This window comes from Rhinolophus ferrumequinum, chromosome 27 (assembly GCF_004115265.2).
Source record: "Rhinolophus ferrumequinum isolate MPI-CBG mRhiFer1 chromosome 27, mRhiFer1_v1.p, whole genome shotgun sequence".
Taxonomy (NCBI): Eukaryota; Metazoa; Chordata; class Mammalia; order Chiroptera; family Rhinolophidae; genus Rhinolophus; species Rhinolophus ferrumequinum.
In genome coordinates, this window is record NC_046310.1 from 2,624,208 (window position 1) to 2,646,911 (window position 22,704).

Here is a 22,704-nt window from a genome sequence, read left to right on the forward strand (position 1 = left end):
AAACTCTTTGAGCCCAGTTTGGTACGGTAACCTTTGAAGAAGAGAGTTTTGGACAGAGCATCTGGAACCATCGGGCCAGCTTCACAAAACACATCCAGTGCTGTCACGCTGGGCCTTGCCCTTAATTTAATGCTGCACTCTTGTCATCTTGAAATTCTCAGTAATGTTTTTAACCAGAGACCCGCAATTATGCAACTGGTACTGGGACCTATATACTTAGCATCCTGCTCTGGTGAAAACAAAAACAAAAAGCAACAAATGTGATCCTTGTAATGCAAGGCATTCTTGAAGAAGATTAGAAAGAATGATAATGAAATAATGAGAAAAAGTGAAGTCATAAGAGAACAAAATTACAGGCACTAGTTGTCCTCCACCTCTTCCAGGTATGTAACAAGAGGCAGTAATTTATAAGGAAGTATTTCATGCTTGGGAGTGTTGCCCAATGTTTAATGTGCCACTAACATGCACCATATTCACCTTTTACTAATGGAGCTGATTCTGGGGCTTGACGGGACTGGCTGTGTGACCCTGAACAAGCCACTTCAGCTGGCAGGGACTCAGTTTCCTCACTATATTAAACAGAGCGTTTGGAGATATCTATGTGGTCCGCCCCATCTCTAAAATATAATCTATGGTTCTACAACCTCAGTTACAAATAAAACAAATAATAAATGCCTGCTTGGCACATGCTCACACTTAAATATAATATTATATTGGTATGTCCTATCCTTCAAATCTCCAGCTAATAAAAAATTATACCTCACAGATCCCCACTGGTCCAGTTAATACTATAAATGGTTTTCCCATGAGACGACAGGTAGTTAGATTTCTGTTATAAATTTATAATTAGGTCAAACATTTACCATCAGAAATGCTACGTTCCCAGACAAACATTCTCTGTAATTATAATACATTTTTATATGATTGTATTTTGCAGTGGTTATTTTAAAGAATTACATGCACAGAGACTGGGTGACAGAAAAGATAGGGTGCTTCTGAAAACGTAAGTGGTAATTCTAAGTGTGATTTTTATTATATTAATCTTTCTATGGAAACATTTTTCTTTGGAGGTAGAAGGGGTTCTCAACAGACTAAGCTGCACAAACATTTGCTATTCACAATTCTGGGAATTATACAAACATAGAAAATAGTTACGTCTCAAGTAAAATTTTGGTATGTGATACTAATTTGCAGAATGTGAGTATTTTCACTCTTGGAACCGAATAAAACTCAGATATCTTCAGTCATTGCAGAAGATGCCAAGTGGCATGGCCTGGCAGCCATGAGATCACTGAAAACACTTATCATGGGCATCTCATTTTATTTACTTTGATAAAATACATCCCATCCAAGCTCTACTAGTCTTTTTTCTTTCTTGTAATGTCGGAACTCTGCTAAGAGTATTCAGCTGTTTCTCAAATATAATGTTATAGAATATCAATGTAATCTATTCATCCTCCAAAGTTAAATTTGTAAAAATTATACATGGAAGCCAAAAATATATTTCATCTTACGGTAGAAAATGTGAAACAGGTAAAGAGTCTTTCTGAGCAATTAAGCCTTGAAAAAAAAAATCATTAAATTATTTAGCAAACAAGAAAAATAAGCTCCTATAAAGTCACAAAGTTCTTCCCCAAAAAACATGTTCTGAACACTAGTATATCAATGTAAAGGAAACAGGATATATGTAAAAATCAATAAAGAATGTATGAAAATATCAGAATTACTACAAGGAATGACCCTGCATGGCCGCCACAGGGACACTTCTAAGGAGAAGCTTCCATATTACTAAAATGATAGAGAAAATATTTGGCAATGCTTATGATATTTCCTCTCCGGCATCAGAGTACTAGAGATAAATGGGAACACGAGCCTCTGTAATGAGTTCGTTCTGGTTATGTTATACCAGACAGCAGTAAGAGAGTTGGAAAGGTATTTCAATATTCTTAATCAACAAGAAAAATACAGCAGAACAATAATGAGACAGTAAAAGTCTCTCGGTAGAAATATAAATGAAAGAAAATGGGACAGGAGTCTGTATCTCTTCTCTTTCTTGTCTGCTGCTACCGGTATTGGTGTAGCTCAGGGTGGTTCATGATTTTTAAAGGCAGCTTTGGATCAATATCACCTTCACTGTAAGAAGCAAAAAGTTCCTTGAAAATGAGCTTCTAATTTTTCCCAAGTAAACGCAGTTGCAGACACACATCACCTTTTAGTTAGGCTCACAGAATTACATAATGGTCATTACAGTGCATAATTTCCAATTTGTTAAAATCCCTAAGTTCTGTATTACCTCATTATCAAACTACTTAAGCATCAAAGAAAACCCAAGTGGTATTTGTCAGTAACACTGCATCTATAAAAATAAGTCCGTCTAACACACCTATACATACACACCATATGCAGACATAAATCTATGTGGACACACACACACAGGTGTATATGCATGATGTGTAGGTACCTATGTATACAACAGTCAGCTCTGTACAGTGCAGTTTGCAACCTTACGGTGCTATATAAGGTAGGCGACAGCCTTATCCAGACGACCTGCGGGCCCCAGGCCGCATCTGGAGTCCCTGGCAGCTCACAATTGGCTGGGCTGCCCACTGTATAACAGATGCTGAAAGAGACAGTGTAAGTATCTGGGTAAACTGCAAATCAGAGTTATCGAAGACACATGCTACTGCTGGGAAGAGTTTATTGTTTTAAGGATCCAAAGGTCAAGAGTAAAAGACATTTCAAAGTGATTTTATTTCCAGTACGGCCTCTAAATTTGATGAGCACAAATAAAAATGTATCTGCAAATGTAAAAAAACACCACCCTGAGAACGTGAACAGGATTTATAAGTTATCATATTTGAAGATCATAATTGTCTCCAAACACTGTTGCTATTTTAGCTAAGTCACCCAAGTTGTGGTGAGCAGAATTCTCAAACCTCACCCCCATGCCCCCAGTGCTGGGGGACCAACGCCTTCCCTTTGAGCGAGAGCTGCACTGTGCACATGACAAACTATCACCCCCTATTGCGGTATCTTACATGAAAGGAGGGATGTCGCAGACGTCAGTAAAGCCCCACGCCAGCAGAAGGGAGCCTGCCCTGGGTGGGCCTGATGTGATCGGGGAGCCCGTCAAAGAAGTCAGAGACGCCCCTGCGGGCCTTCAGGAAGCAAACTACTAGCACGTGCAGAGGGCCATGGGGCAGGGGACAGGGATGGCTTCTAGGACCTGCAGGTGCCCCAGCTGACAACCAGGAAGACAGCTGGGACTACAGTAATCCAACCACAAGGAACTGAAATTTCCCAGCAACAGTGAACATGGAAGAAAACCCTAAACATCAGGCAAGGGCACAGCCCCAGCTGGCACCTTGATAACTGCTTCCGTCAAGCATCCACACTTGGCAAACATCCCTGCGTTCAAATAGGTCACAACATGTATTTATACTTTTGGTTTACAGGATCTATACATAAAACAAGCCGTCATGTCTTATTGTCCAATAATTCTGCTGTGGCAATACTGCCAATAATAACCCTCTCGCCTCAGTAGCCGAGTGGGTCACGGCACGTGGGGTAAGATCCATGGGTGGGGATCTGAATCTTACAGAAGAGTAGGATTTAAATATCAAGGACCTTTTAAAAGGCGTGGACCCAGTGTCTCCACGGACGTTTGCACAGAACCAAATTTTTAGCACCTTTTGGCATGGATAGGACCACATGTTCACCAATCAGTGAAGTAAGTCAGACAGAGAAAGACCAGCTCTTACTTCTATGTGGGATCCCCAAACGCCAAACAAATAAGCAAAAAACCCACACACATACACAGACTCAGAGAAAGAGATCAGGCAGGTGCTTACCAGAGTGGGGGGTGGGGAGGGAGATTGGAGGAAGGTGGTGGAAGGGACAAACCTCTAGTCATCACATAAGTAAGTTCTGGAGTGTCAGGGACCACAGTGACTACAGCTAACACCACTGTGTGAATGCAGGGAAGTTGTCGAGACAGTAAATCCTGAGAGCCTTCATCAGAAGGAAAAGCACTTTTTTTTTCCTCTTTTGCTTTTTCTTTTAGTGTACACACATGAGATGATGGATGCTAACTAAATTTATTGCAGTAATCATTTTGCGATATATGTAAGTCAAACCATTATGCTGCTTACTTCATATACAGTGATGTATGTCAATTCTATCTCAATAGAGCTGGACCGGATTAAGAGGAAGAGCTAGACTTAACTAATATTTTGGAATGGTGCCACACTCTTGGCACAAAATGGATATCCATTTAAATTATTTGTATTGTATATTTCACTAAAAAACATTTGTAAGAGTGATACTACCTTCTTAGCCAGTGTGGTGTGCTATGAGAATCTTCTGGAATATAACAAACTTTTGCGTTTCCCCTCAAGAGATGTATAACATTGGGTTATATTTTGTTTTACTCATCTTGTAGCAAAATATACGTTTTTTAAAATTTGTTATATATACGCACTTATGTCCTTCTGTCTCAAACTGAACTTCTAATAGGCAGTCAGAAATACAGAAATTTTAAATATTTCAACGAATAAACTATATTTTGGCAAAATGGGCTACGAAGATCTAAAATGTATTTTAGCAATATTGCTAATGACAAGCTGAAAGAAGCTCTCCTTTTTTCGTTTCCGAGATCGTCTCTCATCTCCCCTACACTAAGTCCCATCACCACATGTTTCTTGGCAGTAGAGGAGCAACATGAACAGTGTGGAGAAGGCATACTACAAAATGGGGCGCGTGTTGGTCCAATTCAGGGTACAAGAAAGAAGGTTCAGCGCAGATATCACAACGTGTTAAGCTGAAATCTAAGTGTTTTGTAAGAGTCTATTTTCCTTTCAAATTCTGACTACTGATGATAAAGAAATATATGATGAGAAATTCTGGATTTGCTTTTATCCTAAAACTCATCTGGGAAGTATTTCATCTGACCACAGCCTCAGGTAGTCCTTTGTCACTAATTAGAGAAATACTGAATATTTCAACTGTAAATCACGTAATTATATTTGTCAGCCTGCTCTAAACCCATTAATTATTTACTTGTAAAAATCTTTGATGAAACGCTATCCAGAGGCTCATTTCTGGAACTCAGACCAGGAGCTCTAGTTCCACTTCTCTCCCAATTAAGCTGAAGACGTGAGACCGCGGATATACTGCTGTACACTGATTCTCCGCATCTCTCACCATAAAGACATGAGTCCCATTACTTACCACTCAAGCATCTACTGCTGTCCTTACTAAAGCATTAAGTCCCTGTCACGTTCCTTCATACGAGAAGTTCCTATGAGTTTTTCCTGATGTAGTCTCTTTTATAAAGATCAGGGGACGGCACAAACAAGAGTGTTTAGAAAACAATTACAGGATTTCTTAGGGTCAAAAAGAAAAACCCTTCTTACGTGAGCACGCTCACTGTCTTCTCACGCAGCTCACCCGCCGGCGTCTGCACAACCCCAGGAGAGTGGAGCCTGAGGCAGCAGGGAACTGCTGGTTCTTACACAGCCACCCAGGCCCACCTACTGGCCCCTCACACAGCGATGTGTAACAGACGTAAGCCCCTCACCTGTCACACATACAGGCACCACATGTTTATTGAGCTACTACTATGGGCCAGGTACCTCCCGAGAAACTGAAGGTAGCCTGGTGAGCAAAGCGGACACGGTCCCGTCCTCAGGAGTGTTAAGTCAAGTGGGAAACGCAGACATTAATCAAGCAAACACACATAAAAATATGGTTATTTGACTAACTGGCTGAATTACTAAGTGGTATGAAAGAAGAGTATTCCTAGAGTATTAATAGCATAAAACAGTGTATGGGTCACAGGAAACAGCCTTGAGAAAGTGATGCCTGAGTGGAGAACCGAAGGATGAACAGACAAAAACTCAACCAAGAGTGGGGAGAAGAGCATGGAGGTGACGGAAGTGCACCCACAAACGCCCTGAGGCAGGAAGCTGCACGGAGAAGGGGGACGTGATGATCAGAGGGCTGTGTGGGATAAAAAAAGAAAACTTACAGGCCCATCGGACAGGTGGCATCGTCAGACAGGCCCAGAGAGCCGTGCGTGTGTGCACGGATTTGTACGTATGTCTATAAAAATAAACATATTCGTTAGCCCTCATAATAACACTTTAGACAGGTATTATTAACCTAGTTTCACAGACAGGGCAGCTGTAGCTCAGTCATTAACATTAAGTACTAAACCAAGGCCGTGTAGCACCATAGCTTCAGGCGCTTCCATGGCCATCAGAGGTCCCCAAGCTGGACTCGGCTGTCCTGTTACAAACTCCCATGATAACCCGTAGTGCTCCTTTATCAACTTATTACAACTGCAGTTACACAGTTCCCTGTGAGTACTAGCTAAAGGCCTCTCGCTCCCACTGCACAATGAGTTCACAAACCATGTATCTGGCACACAGTAAATATCCAATAAATGAATACATTAAAGAGCAATTTTTTTTAAAAGCTACAAATTGGTATAACTATTTTAGAGAGTAATTTGGCACTATCTGTTATGATTTCAAATACCGTACCCTATTACTCAAATATTATTTATAGAAATCTAAGTATTTATTGATTTATTAGGATATGTATGATATTGTTGTATTGATAGATACCAGGTTTTGTACTTGAGTTTTCTCTGTAAGAATTTAAAACAATGGAAACAGTCCAACTGTCAAGCACTAATTAAATACACCGCGATGTGTCTGAGAAAGAATACATTTATCAGTTCATATTTGTGTGTGTGTGTGTGTATGGATGCGTGTGTGTGTGTAAAGACACAAAATAAAGTTAGAAAAGTCTCGTGCACATAGAAGTCAGGGGTGATCTGAGAGGTGGGAAGGTAGGGATGCAACGGTGAGAGTCTTCACTAGAGAAAGCTAATGCAAGACCAAAGGGGCTTCATTTTATATTTAAAAATAAACGAGATAAACACTAAGCTTAGCAAGTCAAGTGGAGAGAAAAGCCATGCTACGTGTACTAACTAGTAACACGCATCAATTCACAGTAAGGTGAATTCTAGCGGAGGAAGACCCAGGAGACACCTCCTAAGCCATTCAGTCATTCTCCTTCAATACGGTTAGATCCCTGGTCAGGTCGAAAGTATCATCACGCAAGTATGACCAAGATATGAAGACGTTTTCCTCATGTGAAACTGCTTCAAACTTCATTATGGACCTTGGTGTAAGTTTCTGTAGTGACCGTTACACTGAGACGATTCTAAGATGCACAGGTTGGAGTTATGCCTTTCAGGCCTTGGAAGAGCTCCAAGGGATCTGGGAAGCCTGCGCTGGCTGCCTCGCCCGCTGACGAGGCACGCCGATGGTACCGGAGTGAGACCCGGGATCCTTAAAGGCTTACACAGTAGCCCCCCTCCTTGTTACTCCTCCTCTGCGGAGAACCAGCCCAGAACCACCACAGTGCATTAAGTTGCCCATCAGCTTATAACTTAGTAGGAATCAGCTGGCACCTTTTATTGTTTAAAGAAGCTTCCTAGTCTTTTACATGAGAGGTACCTTCCGGTTGTAGCCAGAAGCCCCAGGCTGTTGTAAGAGTCCAGTTATCAATTCTGTAACGGTAAGGGACCAGTCATTACCAAACAGATTCCGTGGCCCTCAATCCATCTCACTGTACCCACTGGGTCAGCTGATACAGGATTTCCCTGATGTAAGACCCACTTAAGCTAGGTTGCTGATTCATCGGCACAGTAAATGGAAGAGTGCTCTGACAGATTCTTCCTTCCCACTGGCCTGAGAAGTGTCAACGTGCTGAAGATGGAGGCGACAGGGCTTCTGTGAGGCGCTCTGGTGGCGCATTACTTCTCTAGTGGTGAAGGGACAGGAGAACCTTCCAAGGTAAATGACATGGGCTCACAGGTCCATGCACAGTAGGGGCAGCAAAGGAAGAAAACCAGTTTGGACAAGGGCGAAAACTCTAGAAGACGATCATACCGCAAATCATCGGTCTTTCCATTGGGGGCAAGACTTTGTAACTGCACTTATCTGTTCCTTTTACCTGCCTTCAGGCATATTTGCCCAACACGGATTCGCCCTCTTTCCTTCCCACTATAATTAAATAACACTTGTACCTAAAGGTTTAAGCACAGAATTTTACCATAGTTGTCTCTTTTGTAAGGACTGTGTTTGTCTTTCCATGTCTCATCGATAGGCAGCTGTTTTGCAAAATTCTGCATTTGTGTATTTGCATTTCTTTTTAAAATTCAGACTATAAATTTTTATTGTTCATTAATTTTCAAAGACATATTTTGTTGGTGATTAGCTGTTTGTGCAAGTAATGGGAAGTCCCTACAACAGAAAATCAGATAACCGATTAGAAGTGAGTCACGCTATCCATGGGATTTAAACAGTCAGCTTGATAGCATTCTGTGATAATAAGATATCACCTTCCTTGTCTGTAGTGCTTTTATAACTTAGAAAGCAATCTCCAAACTGTGTTCACCTGACAGATGAGGAAGCTGCGCCTGGGGGAAGTTAAGTGGCATGGCAGTTCCAGTGGCTGGGCTCAGACTGGAGAGCGGGGACTCGTTGCCAGTGCCTGCCAAGGCCTTGCTCAGGAAACCTGGGAAGCCTTTGCAGGGAATGAACGCAAGCTGTGTGCACCGGCATTTCTCAGGGAGAGGTCAAGGGTTTTCACCTGCTCTTCCTGAGGAGTTCTGTGACACCAAAAGCTCTAAGGGCTACTACAGGAAGACACAGGGACTCCTGCGTCAGCCAAACCTAATTTCAAGTGCCAGTTCTTCTATTTGCTAGGAACGACACTTCTCTTCCCTAGGTGTCAGATGCAGCTCTGAGAATCCTTGTGAAGACTGAGTAGGAGAACGCAGACCAAGCACCTAACATTGTTTTTAACTCCTCCCAATACCTCCAGGTAGCAGAGATTACGAGCTGTGCTCCCAGCTCTCTGAGGGGCTGAATATACACACAGACAATGGCCAGACCACATATAAAAGTAGAACTTTGAACCACAAACTTCAGCAACCTGAGCAGAAAACCAACCTTTTATCTATAACCAACAACCCAGTCGGCTGTGTCAGGCTTGTCGGAAGCCAGTCACTCCCTCCAGGGACGATCCAGGAAGCTAGGCAATCGCTTGGGTAACAATCCGCCCCAAATGGCTAGGGCCTGATGAAAAACTGACAGCTTCCCTAATTTGTGGCCCCACTTCCAACTCAGGACCAAGCAGAGAAAGCCAGAGATGCATCTCTAGCCAATCACATAAGATGCCCCACCTGTAATGAGGTCACCCCCGGCTTCTCCACGCCGACAGCCTCCAATCAGGGCACACATGACGCTGTCCCTTGTTTCCTCTGCACGGATTTCCCATTCCTCTGCCTAGTCTCTCTGCCAGAGCGTTAGTGACAGTAGCTGACACCCTGCTACACCAGCTCAGAATAAATAGCCTTTGATTTTCTAGTTTGCTTCTCTTCGTTGATTTCCACACTGTTCAACTCCTCTCCCAGAGCAGAAGTTTAGCTGGGCACGTGACCAGCCAAAAGAAGATGATATATTCCAGCCTCCCTTGCGGCTAGATACATTCATGACTCAATTCCGGCCTTTGGGATGAAACTGGAAACACTGTGTGGCAACCTCCAGTAATGTGCCTTAACATACAGCTGGCAAGTACCTTTTGTCCCTTCATGCCGGGATGATGACTGGTCAGCTGTAAATAGGCTTGGTCTCTGAGAATTCGATAGATCAGAACTGCCATATTGGCCCCAGAATTTTATGTAACGCAGATATATAAATAACAATAATACAGCAGTAACTTCCACTGTATTACACACATCCTTACTACATGAGAGGCACTGTTCTAAGCTCTTAATAATTACCAATTAATCATGTACCTATGAGGTACATTCTACTATTATTCTGATCCTGAGAAAATGCAGCAAACAGAAGTAACTTACCCAAGGACAAGTAGTTTTTAGGCTACTGCTATTTGGGGTTTCTATAACTTGCAGCTGAACTTAAACCCAATTAATATGCCTTTAGCAAAGAAAGTGAAGTAACTGTGAAGTGGATGAATCAGGTTTGATGTGCCAGGTCTGAATGCAAAGCCACTTTCTTCTTCGATGAATCCCTCCCAGAAACAGGTCAGCCTGCTCTAGAATCCCTTTCTGTCCCCCTTCGCCAGATGTCCAGAGATACAGGATTAAGGCTGGTCTGCTCAGAGGACTCCAGCTGCAAGATTTTAACTTTAGCTCATAGAAGACAAGTCTCTTGGTCTATTTCCAAGTTAGTTTCGAGCATTCACACATCTAAGTCGACTAGCTTGAACTTCACCAGCTATGCCAGCTTTAGAATCATAACCATCACTACTGCCTACCATTTATTATATACCCACCCTAGGTTAAGCATTGCACTGAGGTCTTTAATTTAAAGTATCTGATATGCCTGTATGTGTATTAGACAACTCTATTAGAAAAAAGAAATCTTTAGGTGTTTTTAAACCTTACCTTTATCATTCTGGAGAGATCACCAGCATCTGCTAATTCCAAAACTATGTTTAGTTCATTATCTTCAATGAATGATGCATAATATTTAATTACATTTGGATGGTTCAGTTGCTAAGGAAAAAAAAAAACAGGAATCAGAAACTTTTCTTATTGTAAATTCCCAAGAGTCACTTACAGTTCTGTAATTTAAGAATAAACTTAGTTACTATGTTTCATTTTTAAGTTACAGAAATATTAACATGACAGTGTACTTTGCTTCAACATAGTGAATTTTGAAACAAGTATTGTAATTATTAAATGTAAAACTAGATATCAATTAATTTTATTTTAATATCCTTTATGAGAAATAATAAATTATGTACTTAAAATTTTTTAAAGTATTTCTACTCCAATAAATATGCATTTAATGAATGACAGAATTAAATCATCACTTGCTAAAAATTATATCTTTCAAAATCAGAACTGTTATTTCAGGACACTAATTGGTAAATAAAGCATTCATTTTTACTCCTACTTTGAAGTTAGGGCTGATCCTAGTATAACTACAGCCAGTGATTAAGCAAACAAACAAAAACTGGCATCTATTATACTGTATATACTGTATCTACAAATTACTTTTACGTCAAATAATATAAATATATGGGACTTATTTATCTATGGGGGCTGATTCACCATATAGAAATACATGAATCGGTCTACACACAGTCAAGATCTTTTTGTACAATCTTTTGGTTCAATCTTTAAACAAATTAACATTAGACAAATAGTTTCTCAAAGAAAATTATTCAAGAATTATCCCAGAGAGGATATACACGAGTTTTTTCTCTTCTTCCAACTTAGAAGTTTTTCCCCAACAAAGATTATGTATATTTTCAAAGTACTTACTCCATGTCCCAGGAAGTAACTACAACTAATAGAATAGTATAAAAGCATCTCTCATTTTAAACTTACTCTTATCTGTTTGGATCAATCTGAATCATTTTAGGCACAAACAAAAAAGTGGATGGTACAAAGAACACCCAGGTTCTATCTACAAGTTAAAAATGTAAGAAGCCACAGCATTCCTCAAAAGAAATTTTACAAGAATAAAAGCAGCACAGAGGTAACTGAAATTTCAGTCACATTCTTCGGGTGGATGAGAAACTGAAAAACTAATTCTGACATAGGCTTCACATCACCCTTTCTAAATCTGGAAAAATGATTCAGAAATACTATTTAAAAACATGAGGGCCATTTGGAGTCCACATTCTCCATATGTCACATCTTGAAATAATTACTAATGGGCATTTATATTATTTAACCTTTAAGAATATGTCTTAATTGGGATGGTCAAGAAAATATTTCTTCAATGTTTTATACCCATTTTATCTATTTCATAGTTTGAAATGGGGGCAAAAAAGAAAGCTAATCCTACCAAATGTTCCAATTAAGTTATATACAATGAATCCAAAAGGTAACTCTATTCTTCAATATACTAAGATTCAAACTTATATAGTTGAAATAAGAGTGAGATAAGTTAAGTCTTAAGCATCTTTTTGCTTGTTAAGTGTAATATTTTAATAAATTACTTTTATCAACATATTTGGTTATGTTCAAAATAGTCAATAGTTCACTGGTTATTTACCTTAAGGAGATCTATTTCTTTGATACAATCAGCACGGGCTTTGGCATCCATTAAATCAAATATCTAAAAATAGAATCCAGAATTATTTAATAAAATAATAATTTATAGTTCAAGCATTATGATATTCTGTATATAAGTATACACACACTGAAAACGTTCTTTCTGATTAGCTTTTAGGAGCTGTAGAGATCTGTAAGTATTTTATTTCATGTTACCACCAGAGCTCCCATTTTCCCTCCAAAGGCAGTCAGTAGTAAAAACGGGAAAAGAAAACAGCTAGATATTTCAAGTCTTAAGTCCAAGTGGACAGAATGGAAGTTGTGATCATTAATACAATAAAATAATATATAATATATATTGAACAATTAATACGTGCTAACCATACTTCATGAATTATCTCATTTAATTCTCATTTAATCCTTAAGGTGCAATAATATTAGTAATCCCATTTTACAGACGAAGACAAGCAGGTTTAGAAAGCTTAAGAAATTGACCAGAGTTCACACAGCTAACTAATGGAGCGGCCAGAAGTCATTCTCAGAGTTAACCAACTATACCCCACGCTCGGAACCACTAATCTGCATGATCAAATCATGTCTAAAAAGTGTAATGCCTGAATTCTTAATGGGGTGCTATCACTCCAAGGAGGTGAAAATTGGTTCTTTGGAGAGAGGAGTGACAAAAATCTCTTTTTTAAGTGTAAAGCACAGACACACATACAATACATAAACAGCCATACTATATCTGTGGAATTAAAATTTCATGGGGGATGGGTAATTAGGAAAAAATGTCTCAAAAGGCTCCTTGGGAGACGATAATGAAGAAAAGGCTGAGAAATACTGGTGTAATGTGAAAAACATAAAAATAAATAACACAATCAAAGGGCTATTTCACATGTCCCTGAAAACAAAGAAATCTTTCAATGTCCTAAGTGTGTGCAAAGCAGACAATAAATAAAAAGCAAGATCCTAAATATTACAGAAACTATCTGGATAAGTCAATACTACAAGCTGATGGAAACCCCAGTGACGTGAGAAAACAATTTGAACAACATTCTGGTCATCAGTACGATCAAGGCTTCCCGACGGAGACAACCAGCCAATCCAGATGTTCCAGGAACAGGTGGTGTGCAACCTGACAGGAGCGGCGTGATCCCAGCCTTGTCAAGTCGAGAAGCAATTCCGGAACACCGACCAGAGGGCATCGCCTCCTTGCAAATACTGCTGCGATCCTCATCATGTTCTCATAAGGTAGGTAATAATGGCTCCAATTCAGACAGGAGGATGGAGGCTCACAGAGGTTAAACATATGCGACGGTCGTAACACTAGAAAGTGACAGAACCACGACTGGAACCCAGGACGCTCCAGCTCCAGAGTCTGTGTTTTCCCCAATGGCCCAGGCTGTTGCGAAGTCTAACACATACACAACTGACTAGTACCCTGTTCCCCGAAAATAAGACCTAGCAAGATCATCAGCTCCAATGCGTCTTTGGGAGCAAAACTTATCATAAGGCTGGGTATTACATTATATTTATTATTATATTGCATTATATTATATTATATTAGGCCCGGTCTTATGTTATAGTAAAATAAGACTGCATCTTGTATTACTTTTTGCTCCAAAAGATGTATTAGAGCTGATGGTCTGGCTAGGTCTTATTTTTGGGGAAACACGGTAAGTTCTAAAATGCATGCGTGTGCAAAATGTGGTGTCTGAAAAGTAACCACATTTTAGACACTTTTCAGGTGGTCAACTGAAAAGGGATTCTTCACGTAGGGAAGGTATAACGTGAAAGCTAAACCTTGAAGAAGTACAGAATTCTGCCAGTAGCAATACAGGTATTCATATCTAAAGCCTAAAGTAAATACAGAAGACGCGGGCAGGAGGACAGTTCATATGAGGCAATTTGGCTCTATAGCACTCTTAACCACTAAATATGCATGTGGTTCTAATTTTTCCTTAATTAAAAAAAAATCAATGAAGAAAAACATAAAATTTTAAAACAAAAACAGAATCCATAAACTTATTTCCTTAAAGAATTTGAGTTTTTGCTCACTCCCTTCCATTTCTTGCACAAAAGTATGTCTCCGACAAAGTGAAAAGTTACAACAGTATATAAAACAGTAGATGCTTTTTCATGTAACATTACAGAAAAATACTTTCTCTATTTTACAGTCTTCAATTTTATTTTGATTGTACTGTTTCTAATGAAAACTGCAAATATCAAGTTTATGTTTTTCAAGTTTTAATGTGAAACAGCTAAGCACTGAATATTGTTAAGATTTGAAAAAATATACTCATACACTTGTGTCCTAGTCAATGGTTTACAAAAAGAGAGAGAAACTGATGGTATCAGAGTTCCTCGCACTTATTCAAATAACAAAAAAGGAAATGTGTACACCAATGCATGTATTAGAAATAGCTTCTCTTTGCTCCATTAGTAGTAATTCTAACCACTTTAGCCATAGTGAATTGTGTTAACTACTATGATTTCAGGACAGACAGAATGGAATAGAATGAAAATGAAACAAGCAAAATAAAACAAAGAAAGGCCTATGAGTGGCAAGTCACTGTCACAAAGTTTATATAAAATATCAAGTAAGAAATTTTGTTGCAATTGTCAAGCCTCGTATATATCAAACTTTGGGAAAGTGAGAGAGTCTATTAGATAATAATGGACACTAATAGCAGGGGTTTAAAAAAAAAAACAACTCCCTGTATTAAAACACAGGGTGACACAATGCATGGAAGGGAAAACCTTACACACAGCAATCCTCTCCAAGATATCTGTTTTATTCTACACACAGATTAACATAAGAAGGTTAACTTGTTCACGTTCTTGCTTTCTTTCACAAAACCATGTTGCATGCCAACTTATTCGATTTTATTCTAGATAAAATAAGTAAACCAGCTTGCAGTCCTCGGAATGTACCATCAGATGCAGAATGCAGACGGAACACGGAAAATTCACACACAATGTGTGAGAGCTGCTGGTACGAAGCGAGGGGAGAACCTCCAGCGGGAGCAGTATGGCGGCCAGGGGCTCCCACACTTGATTTATAGATGTGGGAAAGTGTATTACAGTTTTCTGTAAGGAACCTCACAGAAAAGGAAAACCAAAAGTTCATTACTTGAAAGTATAAGCTTCATATTGAGCAATTTCACATAGAAAAGCTACTGGTTCCCCCAAGGCCCCAAATGATGCCAGAAAAACGATGTTGTTACTATGTAACACATGAAATAATAAAAACAAATGTTGATGTAAACAGAAAACTTTGGACTTGATGTTAATTACAGGAAACACACACACTACTGATGCTTAAAAATGAAGATGGCAAGAGAAATCCCTCATTTTTGCCAAATCATGAAAGCGGATGCCGCTCTCGGGAAGAACTAGCCAGAAAGGACGTGGATCATCTCAGAAGAGCGGGCGGCACAAAACTGCAAGTGTCTTAGACCTTGAAGGAATTCCTGAAAACATTTTCTTGTTTTCAGGAGACAGAGAAAGGATAACTCTGGTACTCATGATTAAAATGAAGAAAATCACAAACCTGGAGACATGTAATCCCCCCGTAATCAATGTCTCTATGATGGAAAAAATTCTTAAAAACAAAAGACAGTGAGTGAGATGACAGTAAGATGTGTATGAGAGCTTTAGGAAACCCTAACTAGACACAAAATACCAAGCTAGAAGCATACTACACAGAAATGTCACTCTTTAATTCAACTTAAACTAATTTAGAATATCAAATTAACCTTTATTTTTAACTGGATTCTCAAAAATATCACATCACTCCTCAAACACTAAGAGAAGTAAGTACTGCTGGCATATTTAAGGCAGAACTAAATTCTGAACCCAAAACATTTAATTGGAAATTCAGAAGTATCATTTTCTCTTAGCCAGCAAGTCAAGACAGAAATAACAACTGAACCTTGAGATTAAATCATTCCCAGACAGACTCAAAGCTGTCTGATTTCCTGAGCAAGAAAAGGCAACACATACGGGCAAAAAAGAATCTGGATTTTGTAAAAATATTTTTCATAAAATATTTACAACCTTATCTTCAGAAGGCATCTTTTTTGGCTCTACCAAAGTTTCTTTGAGGTTTTTTTCAAGTTATTTTATACTTGGAAATAGCAAAATTATTAGCAGTGTTTAGACAAGTCCCGGCTGACAAGTTCTTGCTATTCTCTGAATCGCTGAAAAAGTGTTCTTTTGTCATCTTCAAATTTTGCCAAAATTACTCATGATTACTAAAGCTACATATCTTTAAGAGGGAAAAGAGGCCTCCAAGTATCTTAACAGAAATGTGCGTGAACAGACATATGTCAGTTTGCTAAGAAAGCCCTTTAAATACATGCAGGAGAGTCCAAGGAACCAGGTGTATCTCACGGTAGATAAACCTGCACAGATGCACGTCGTAACCAAGTATTTCCGGGCGTCCCCAGCTTTACAGGAAGCAAGCAGCCTGTCCCTGCGTCCTGGTGACAAGGCCTCAGCCTTCTGTCCCGATGTCACCCTGGTCTACGCCTCTGTGCGCCCGTGTCCTTGTCCCTCTTGGCCCTGGCGCCAGCACAGCTTCCAGGTCTCTAGTCCCACCCCATGGCTGCCAGACGTCCCAGAGGTTGTGGGGAGAGGGAGCAGCTGTGGTACCTGCCTGCACCTTTCTGGTCTCCTACCCGCTGGTAGACAGAGACTCCCTCAGAGAACGGCTCTTACGTGAAGGGGCAGAAGGTGGGTACGGCTAAACTCCACCGCATAGGGCTGAGGCCGGTCTACATACAAATTACACTCACCGAACAAGACCATTTCCAAATCCCGCCAGCCCTTCCCTGCTGAATACACAGGCACTCCGCAGGGTGGAGGCGGTGGGTGGGGGCAGGTGGGGCGGGACAGAACCTGAGCAAGGTGCGTGCAAGAGAGGCCGCCGGCCCCTGTCGCAGCCCGGCCTGGGACGCTGCTGCTGTTGGCCCTTCTCTCTTAATGCATCAACATGTCTGAACTGCAAGGAAAATTTCTTTCTTGCGGATTCCTGGAGGTCCTGACAAATGATGGTGTGGCACGTGAAACCTGTTTGGATCACTAATTATTCTATGACTCTTAGAACCTTTGTTTCCCCGGGGACAGTTTGTAACTCAACAGTCTAGGGTACAGCATGTCTAGTCCATCAGTAAAAACCATGCCCCGTAGGTTTCCTTAACATTAAAAAGCCTCTAAAAACGATCGCAAAAAATTGATCTTCTGTTCAGATTTTAGGAGCTGGAAGCCACCTACTTAGTACAGTGGGATGTGCGAGTAAGGATGAGGGTGGGGGAGCAGCAAACAATCTTAAGTGTGTGGAGGAGGAGAGAGAGCGAGAGAGCGAGAGAGCGAGAGAGCGAGAGAGAGAGAGAGAGAGAGAGAGAGAGAGAGAGAGGGAGGGAGGGAGAGAGAGAGAGAGAGAGAGACAGAGAGGGAGAGAGAGGGAAAGAGAGAGAAAAGAGAAGGGAGCAGAAAGGTGAACCTGAGGGGTAGGAGAACCAAGACGGCATAAGCACAGCAAAAGGAGAGGAAGTTTTAAGAACAGCAGACTCTACAGAGATGTCAGTAAGAAAGCCAACTGCTGCTATTACAGGCAGAGAAGGCAGCTGACGGGGACAAAACGGGGCAGCTGGCGAGAGTCTGCAAGGAGGAAGAAGAGAAGGATTTCATCCAGGGCACAGGGAGAGTTACGAGAAGATGCATTAGGATGGCTGTGCAATCGTCACACAGCAGAGTGTCCCTGTCACACAGGAGATGACATTTTCGGCTGAGCATGGATATACAAGGGCTGTGGCTGAGGCTTCAGAATAGTAATGTTTAACGTCCACTGTGGACAACATCGTAATCATAAATCCACTGATGTGGGGGTTTCTTACACTGTAGTTAAAATACAGCCAAGTGTGACAGGGCGCATTTCTAAAGAAAGGTAAGCAGAACTCCCAGAAATCACGTGGCCTGTCTGTGCTGTGGGACACAGAACAGGGTCCGTGGGACAGAGAAATGAAGAAATGCACAGTGTTCCCCAAACACGCCGTGATTGGGGAACAGTAGGACGGGAGCAGATTCTAAAGGCGAAGCGTTCACATCACTCCAACAGCTGACAAGGGCCCAAGAAAGTTAACCCTTAAATCAGATCTTAATATGAGGTCTGCAAAAAAGGGATACGCGCGTGCAGTCAGGATGAAGTCAAAGAACGAGTTTCCTGGGAAGGAGGGAGTGGGAGAGAACCCGGAATGGTAGTGAGAGCAGGTCCTGGGGCGTGTGCCACGGAAGAGATGCAGGGTAAGCCACGACATGTGGTGGACCTAGGGGGCAGTGCCCTGGCGTAAGTGAGAGGCCATGAGCCCTGGTCTCAGGAACAGCAACATGGTGCCCGGGACGGCGTTGAGGGAAGATGACAGCAAGGGGCCCAAAGCGTATTTCTAAACAGCGCTGAGGAGTGGCGGGTGGGGACAATGGCGGAAACCATGGCGGGAACGACACTGAGCTGGATGGCACTGGCCTCAGAGATGGAGGAGTGAGGGACGGAGGGTGTAGGATGAGGGCTGAATGGCAGAGCAAGGCCTGCCCTACAGAAGAGACTCTACCGTACCCCAAGTTGGGAAAGAAGAAGCATCTCATGCTGGAGAGGGCTGTGAGAAAGTGGGGCTGTCGGGAAGGGCGAGCTCATTACCGCAGTGACTGAAGAGCCACCTGGAAAGCAGGTCGGACGCACCGCCTCGTGCACCTGCCTCCTCCGTGACAGCTGTGACATCACTTTGCTTCTCTGCATTCTTTTAGCTCTAATGTTTATAGCAATTTAAAAATCTCATATTTTGTCATTTTTAGCCAATCACATTATTTACTTAGCAGCTGAACATTTTTCAATTCATAATGTTTGGCCTTATTCGTGCTGTGTACTGAACAGGGTGAATCCATTTCCTGCAGAGCGGTCTGCGCAATCTCTAAAAACACAGGCCAGATGTTAGCAGACCCGCGGGAACTCCTTCCATGGCGAGCCATGACCCTTATAACACCAGGTAACATACCAGTGACTGACCACCTCTCTTCATGGCCTAAGCAAAGCTCCACAAAGCTGGGCCCACCTCGCTCTGTGACCCCACGCGACTTCTCCCATCACTCCACTCGCACAGTGAGGTCACGGTGACCTGTTCTCAGTACAGCCAAGTCTGTCCCGCGGCCCAGGCCTTTACCTGGTCGTCTTCTAAACCTGGGTCCGCTTCTTCCTGCGGTCCCAAGGATGGACTCCTCACCTCCCCGACCCGGCCTGCCTCCAACACCACACCACGGTCACTGCCTTCTCGTCGCCAAGTCTTTGTTGACCTCAACTGTTGCACCTCTTCACACCATGTCATAAGATTGATAAAATAAAAACCAATTCCAATTCTAGCTCTAATCAATGAGCTGAGTACAATACAAGGAATTACATGTACCAGATCAAAACAATTGACAACCTTCCAACGCAAAGAACTGAGGTTCTGAGACCAGCTCACATCCCCTGTGAAGACCATGCCTACCTGCCCTTCACCCCGTGCTCCCATCAGAGCACCCACCTCTGACTGGAGGTGTCTTTGCTCCACTTCTGTGGGGTCCCATGAGTCCTGTTACTTTGTTTCTCTTCAATTCCCGAAGGCTTGCACACTGTGATCATGAACCGGTGGAGAGAATCCGTGAACAGAAGGACGGGGGGTGCAGCAAAGGGAGGCAGGGAGAGACAGAAGCAAAGCTGGCACCCGGAATTTCAAAACTGGCCCATCAGTTAAGGCACCGTCTTCGCTTTGGCGAATGGACCATGAACATGAGGCTGTGGGTTGATCTCAGAGAGACTGGTCAGAGCCATATGCTGCGGGCTCAGAGCCCTTAAGAGTTCAGAGAAGGAACCTGCGTTCAGTACCCACACCTGCTTCCCACATATAGGTCCCAGGCAGACCTGCAGGAAAGCCACCAGAGCTCAGGTTTTCAAAGGCCTTGAAAAAGTGGAGCCTGATGGTGTAGGACAAAGTAACGAAGGGCCTGGAAGATGAAGCTGAGCATCTGGATGGTGGTTCTAATGTGTCTCATCCCAGATCCTTCGGCAGATGTCTGCACCAGGTAAGAGACATGTGGGCATCACGGAGGTGTTGTTCAAACAGCAAACACTGAACAACCTGAACAGCACGCAACCGGGAAGAGAACCACTGAGAACTACACAGCAGCGCAAAGGATCATGGGACGACATCTATATAAAGTTCAAACAATGCACAAGCAAATAGACTTATTTAGAAATGCATACAGATGTGGGGAACACTGTACAGAAAGCAAAGGAATGATAAAATTTAGGACACAGTTACCTCTGAGGGAAGGGAGTGGCAGACGTGGGTCAAAATTATCTTTAATGTTTTATTTCTTAAGCTGAGTGGAAGATATGAGGTGTCTCTATTATTCTTTTTATCTAACATATATTCCCTATAAAATCTCTCATAAATATTTACTATTTCCTTAAAAATGTAAGTGAAACTGTTCATCTCTGTAATGGCTGTTGAAAGTATACTGATCCTCTAAAAAGTTAAAACCAAAAAAAAAAAAAAAAAAAAAAAAGGAAACCTGGGTTTCACAGATTTCCACACAAAAAAGGTGTCAGGCTGCAGGGGGAAGTGGGCAGGTTATGGGCAAGTGTGAACAGCAACCACCCGAAAGACACGAGAACAACTGTACAAGGTCAAACATACTCAGAGGCAGAGAGACACGTGTCTTCTTGACCAGAGGGCAAGTGAATTAGAGTTTCTGGGCTTCTGAGGGTGAAGAAACTTCCAGGGCTCTGGCCAGAGAGCACTGCGGGCCAGGGTGGGGGTGGACATGCTAAATAAGAATCCAGGAAAGAATCCAGGAAAACAGACAAGAGCCGGGATTGGAGACCACGACTGATTGTAAAATGACACAGATGCAACATGGAGATTTGAAATACGACATCAGGCCCCTAATTTGATCTGCTTCAGTTTTCCTTTCGTTTGTTGCCAGTGTGGTCTCTGTATTAATTTCATGCCTCACCCTGACCTTCACTGCTACTTGTTAATCTCCTACCGTGATGCCTCCAGCTGCAGCTCCAGCTAAGGATACGACATCTCGTTACAGGTCCAGTTAGGAGCCATGCCTCATAATCTAGAGTTGCAGAAGCTTTTCTAGGATCATTTCAGTCATTACTGAATCAGGGTGAACAAAACCATCTAAAATTTTAAAGCGTAGAGGCAACAGTAAAACTGAAAATTAATTTCCACTGTGTATTATCCTCAATTTGAGCTTTTAAAGTACAGTCATTATTCCTTTCCAGAATTCCCAGCGTAGGACGGTCAATTCCCGATCTATCAGGACATACTTTTCCCTATTTGTTATTCACACAGTATGACGTTACAGTGATTTATAGAATGGAAATCATCTTACCTGCACTTTTTTTAAAGCTACTGGTACTCCATCCAAGAGACAGGCCGCTCTATAAACTTCACTAAATTGCCCGCGACCGATTTTCTTTTCTATTCGGAAGTTGGCTAATGTATTATAGCCCATATCTGGTCGCAAGGCCTTCTGTAATTAAAAAAAGTCAGAAAATTTTCAGTCACATAATATACACGCAACCTTCGCTTGTTTTCACATAAGTAGGTGAGAACTATGGGAAGCTTGCAGACACCCATTCATTCAACAAATAGTTACTGGCCCCTGTTCCAGCCAGCGAGCTACAGACGGTCCTGCACTCAAAGAACTTGTATTCTGGTGGGGAAGAAAAATAATAGACAAGGTAAATGTGAAAACACACACATACAGTGTATGAGATAGAAAGGGCTAAAAAGAAAGAACTCAGTCAAAGAAGAGGGATATGAAATGTCAGGGGATGAGAAGGATTTTGAAATTTTGGATAGGAACTCTATAAGTTGTCTTAGTTCACAGCAAACAAACACGTCCTGGGCAAGCGAGTACTTCTTTGATAATTCTTTTCTTTTTCAAAGTACTTCTGAGTTGAAGTGGAATAAATAAATATATATATTCATTTTGTCCAACCTGCCAGCTAATGCATGAATACCTGTGCGCTTCCTGACAGTTATCTAACTTCTACAAAGCACATTTCCAGGGGCAGGGACTTAACTGCCACATCATTACTTTAAAAAAAAAAAAAAAAAAAAAGTTTATTTTGTTTGAGAAGTTTCAGGTTCACAGCAAGAGTGGGAAGTACAGAAATTTCCCACATACCCCCTGCCCTCCTCACACGCACAGCCGCCCGTTACCAACAGCCCCAGCAGTGGTACTTTTGTCACCACTGATGAGCCCAAATCGACACGTCATCGTCACCCAGAGTCCACAGTGACATTAGGGTGACTCTCGGTGCTGTGCATTCTGTGGGTTTGGACAAATGTATAATGATCCGTTATCTGTCATTATAGTGTCGTAACGAGTCATTTCACTGCCCTAGGCAGCCTCTGTGCTCTCGGCCTGTTCATCACTCCCTTCCCCCCAACCCCTGGCGACCACTCATCTTTTTGTCTCGTTTTGCCTTTTCCAGAAGGTCATAGTTGGAATCATGCAGGATGCAGCCTTTTCAG

At 41.8% G+C, this 22,704-nt stretch overlaps 1 protein-coding gene across 2 annotated transcripts in view; it reads right to left on the reverse strand.

Annotated features, from left to right (window-relative positions):
* Positions 1-22,704, reverse strand: part of NEK7 (NIMA related kinase 7) — a 106,220-nt gene that overhangs the window by 37,907 nt on the left and 45,609 nt on the right. For both annotated transcript variants that reach the window (XM_033099616.1, XM_033099615.1), the window contains 3 exons: positions 21,554-21,694; positions 12,114-12,176; positions 10,490-10,600 (listed from right to left, as the gene is read on the reverse strand). In XM_033099616.1, coding sequence (XP_032955507.1) covers positions 10,490-10,600; positions 12,114-12,176; positions 21,554-21,694 — 315 coding nt within the window. The remainder of the gene's footprint in view (positions 1-10,489; positions 10,601-12,113; positions 12,177-21,553; positions 21,695-22,704) is intronic.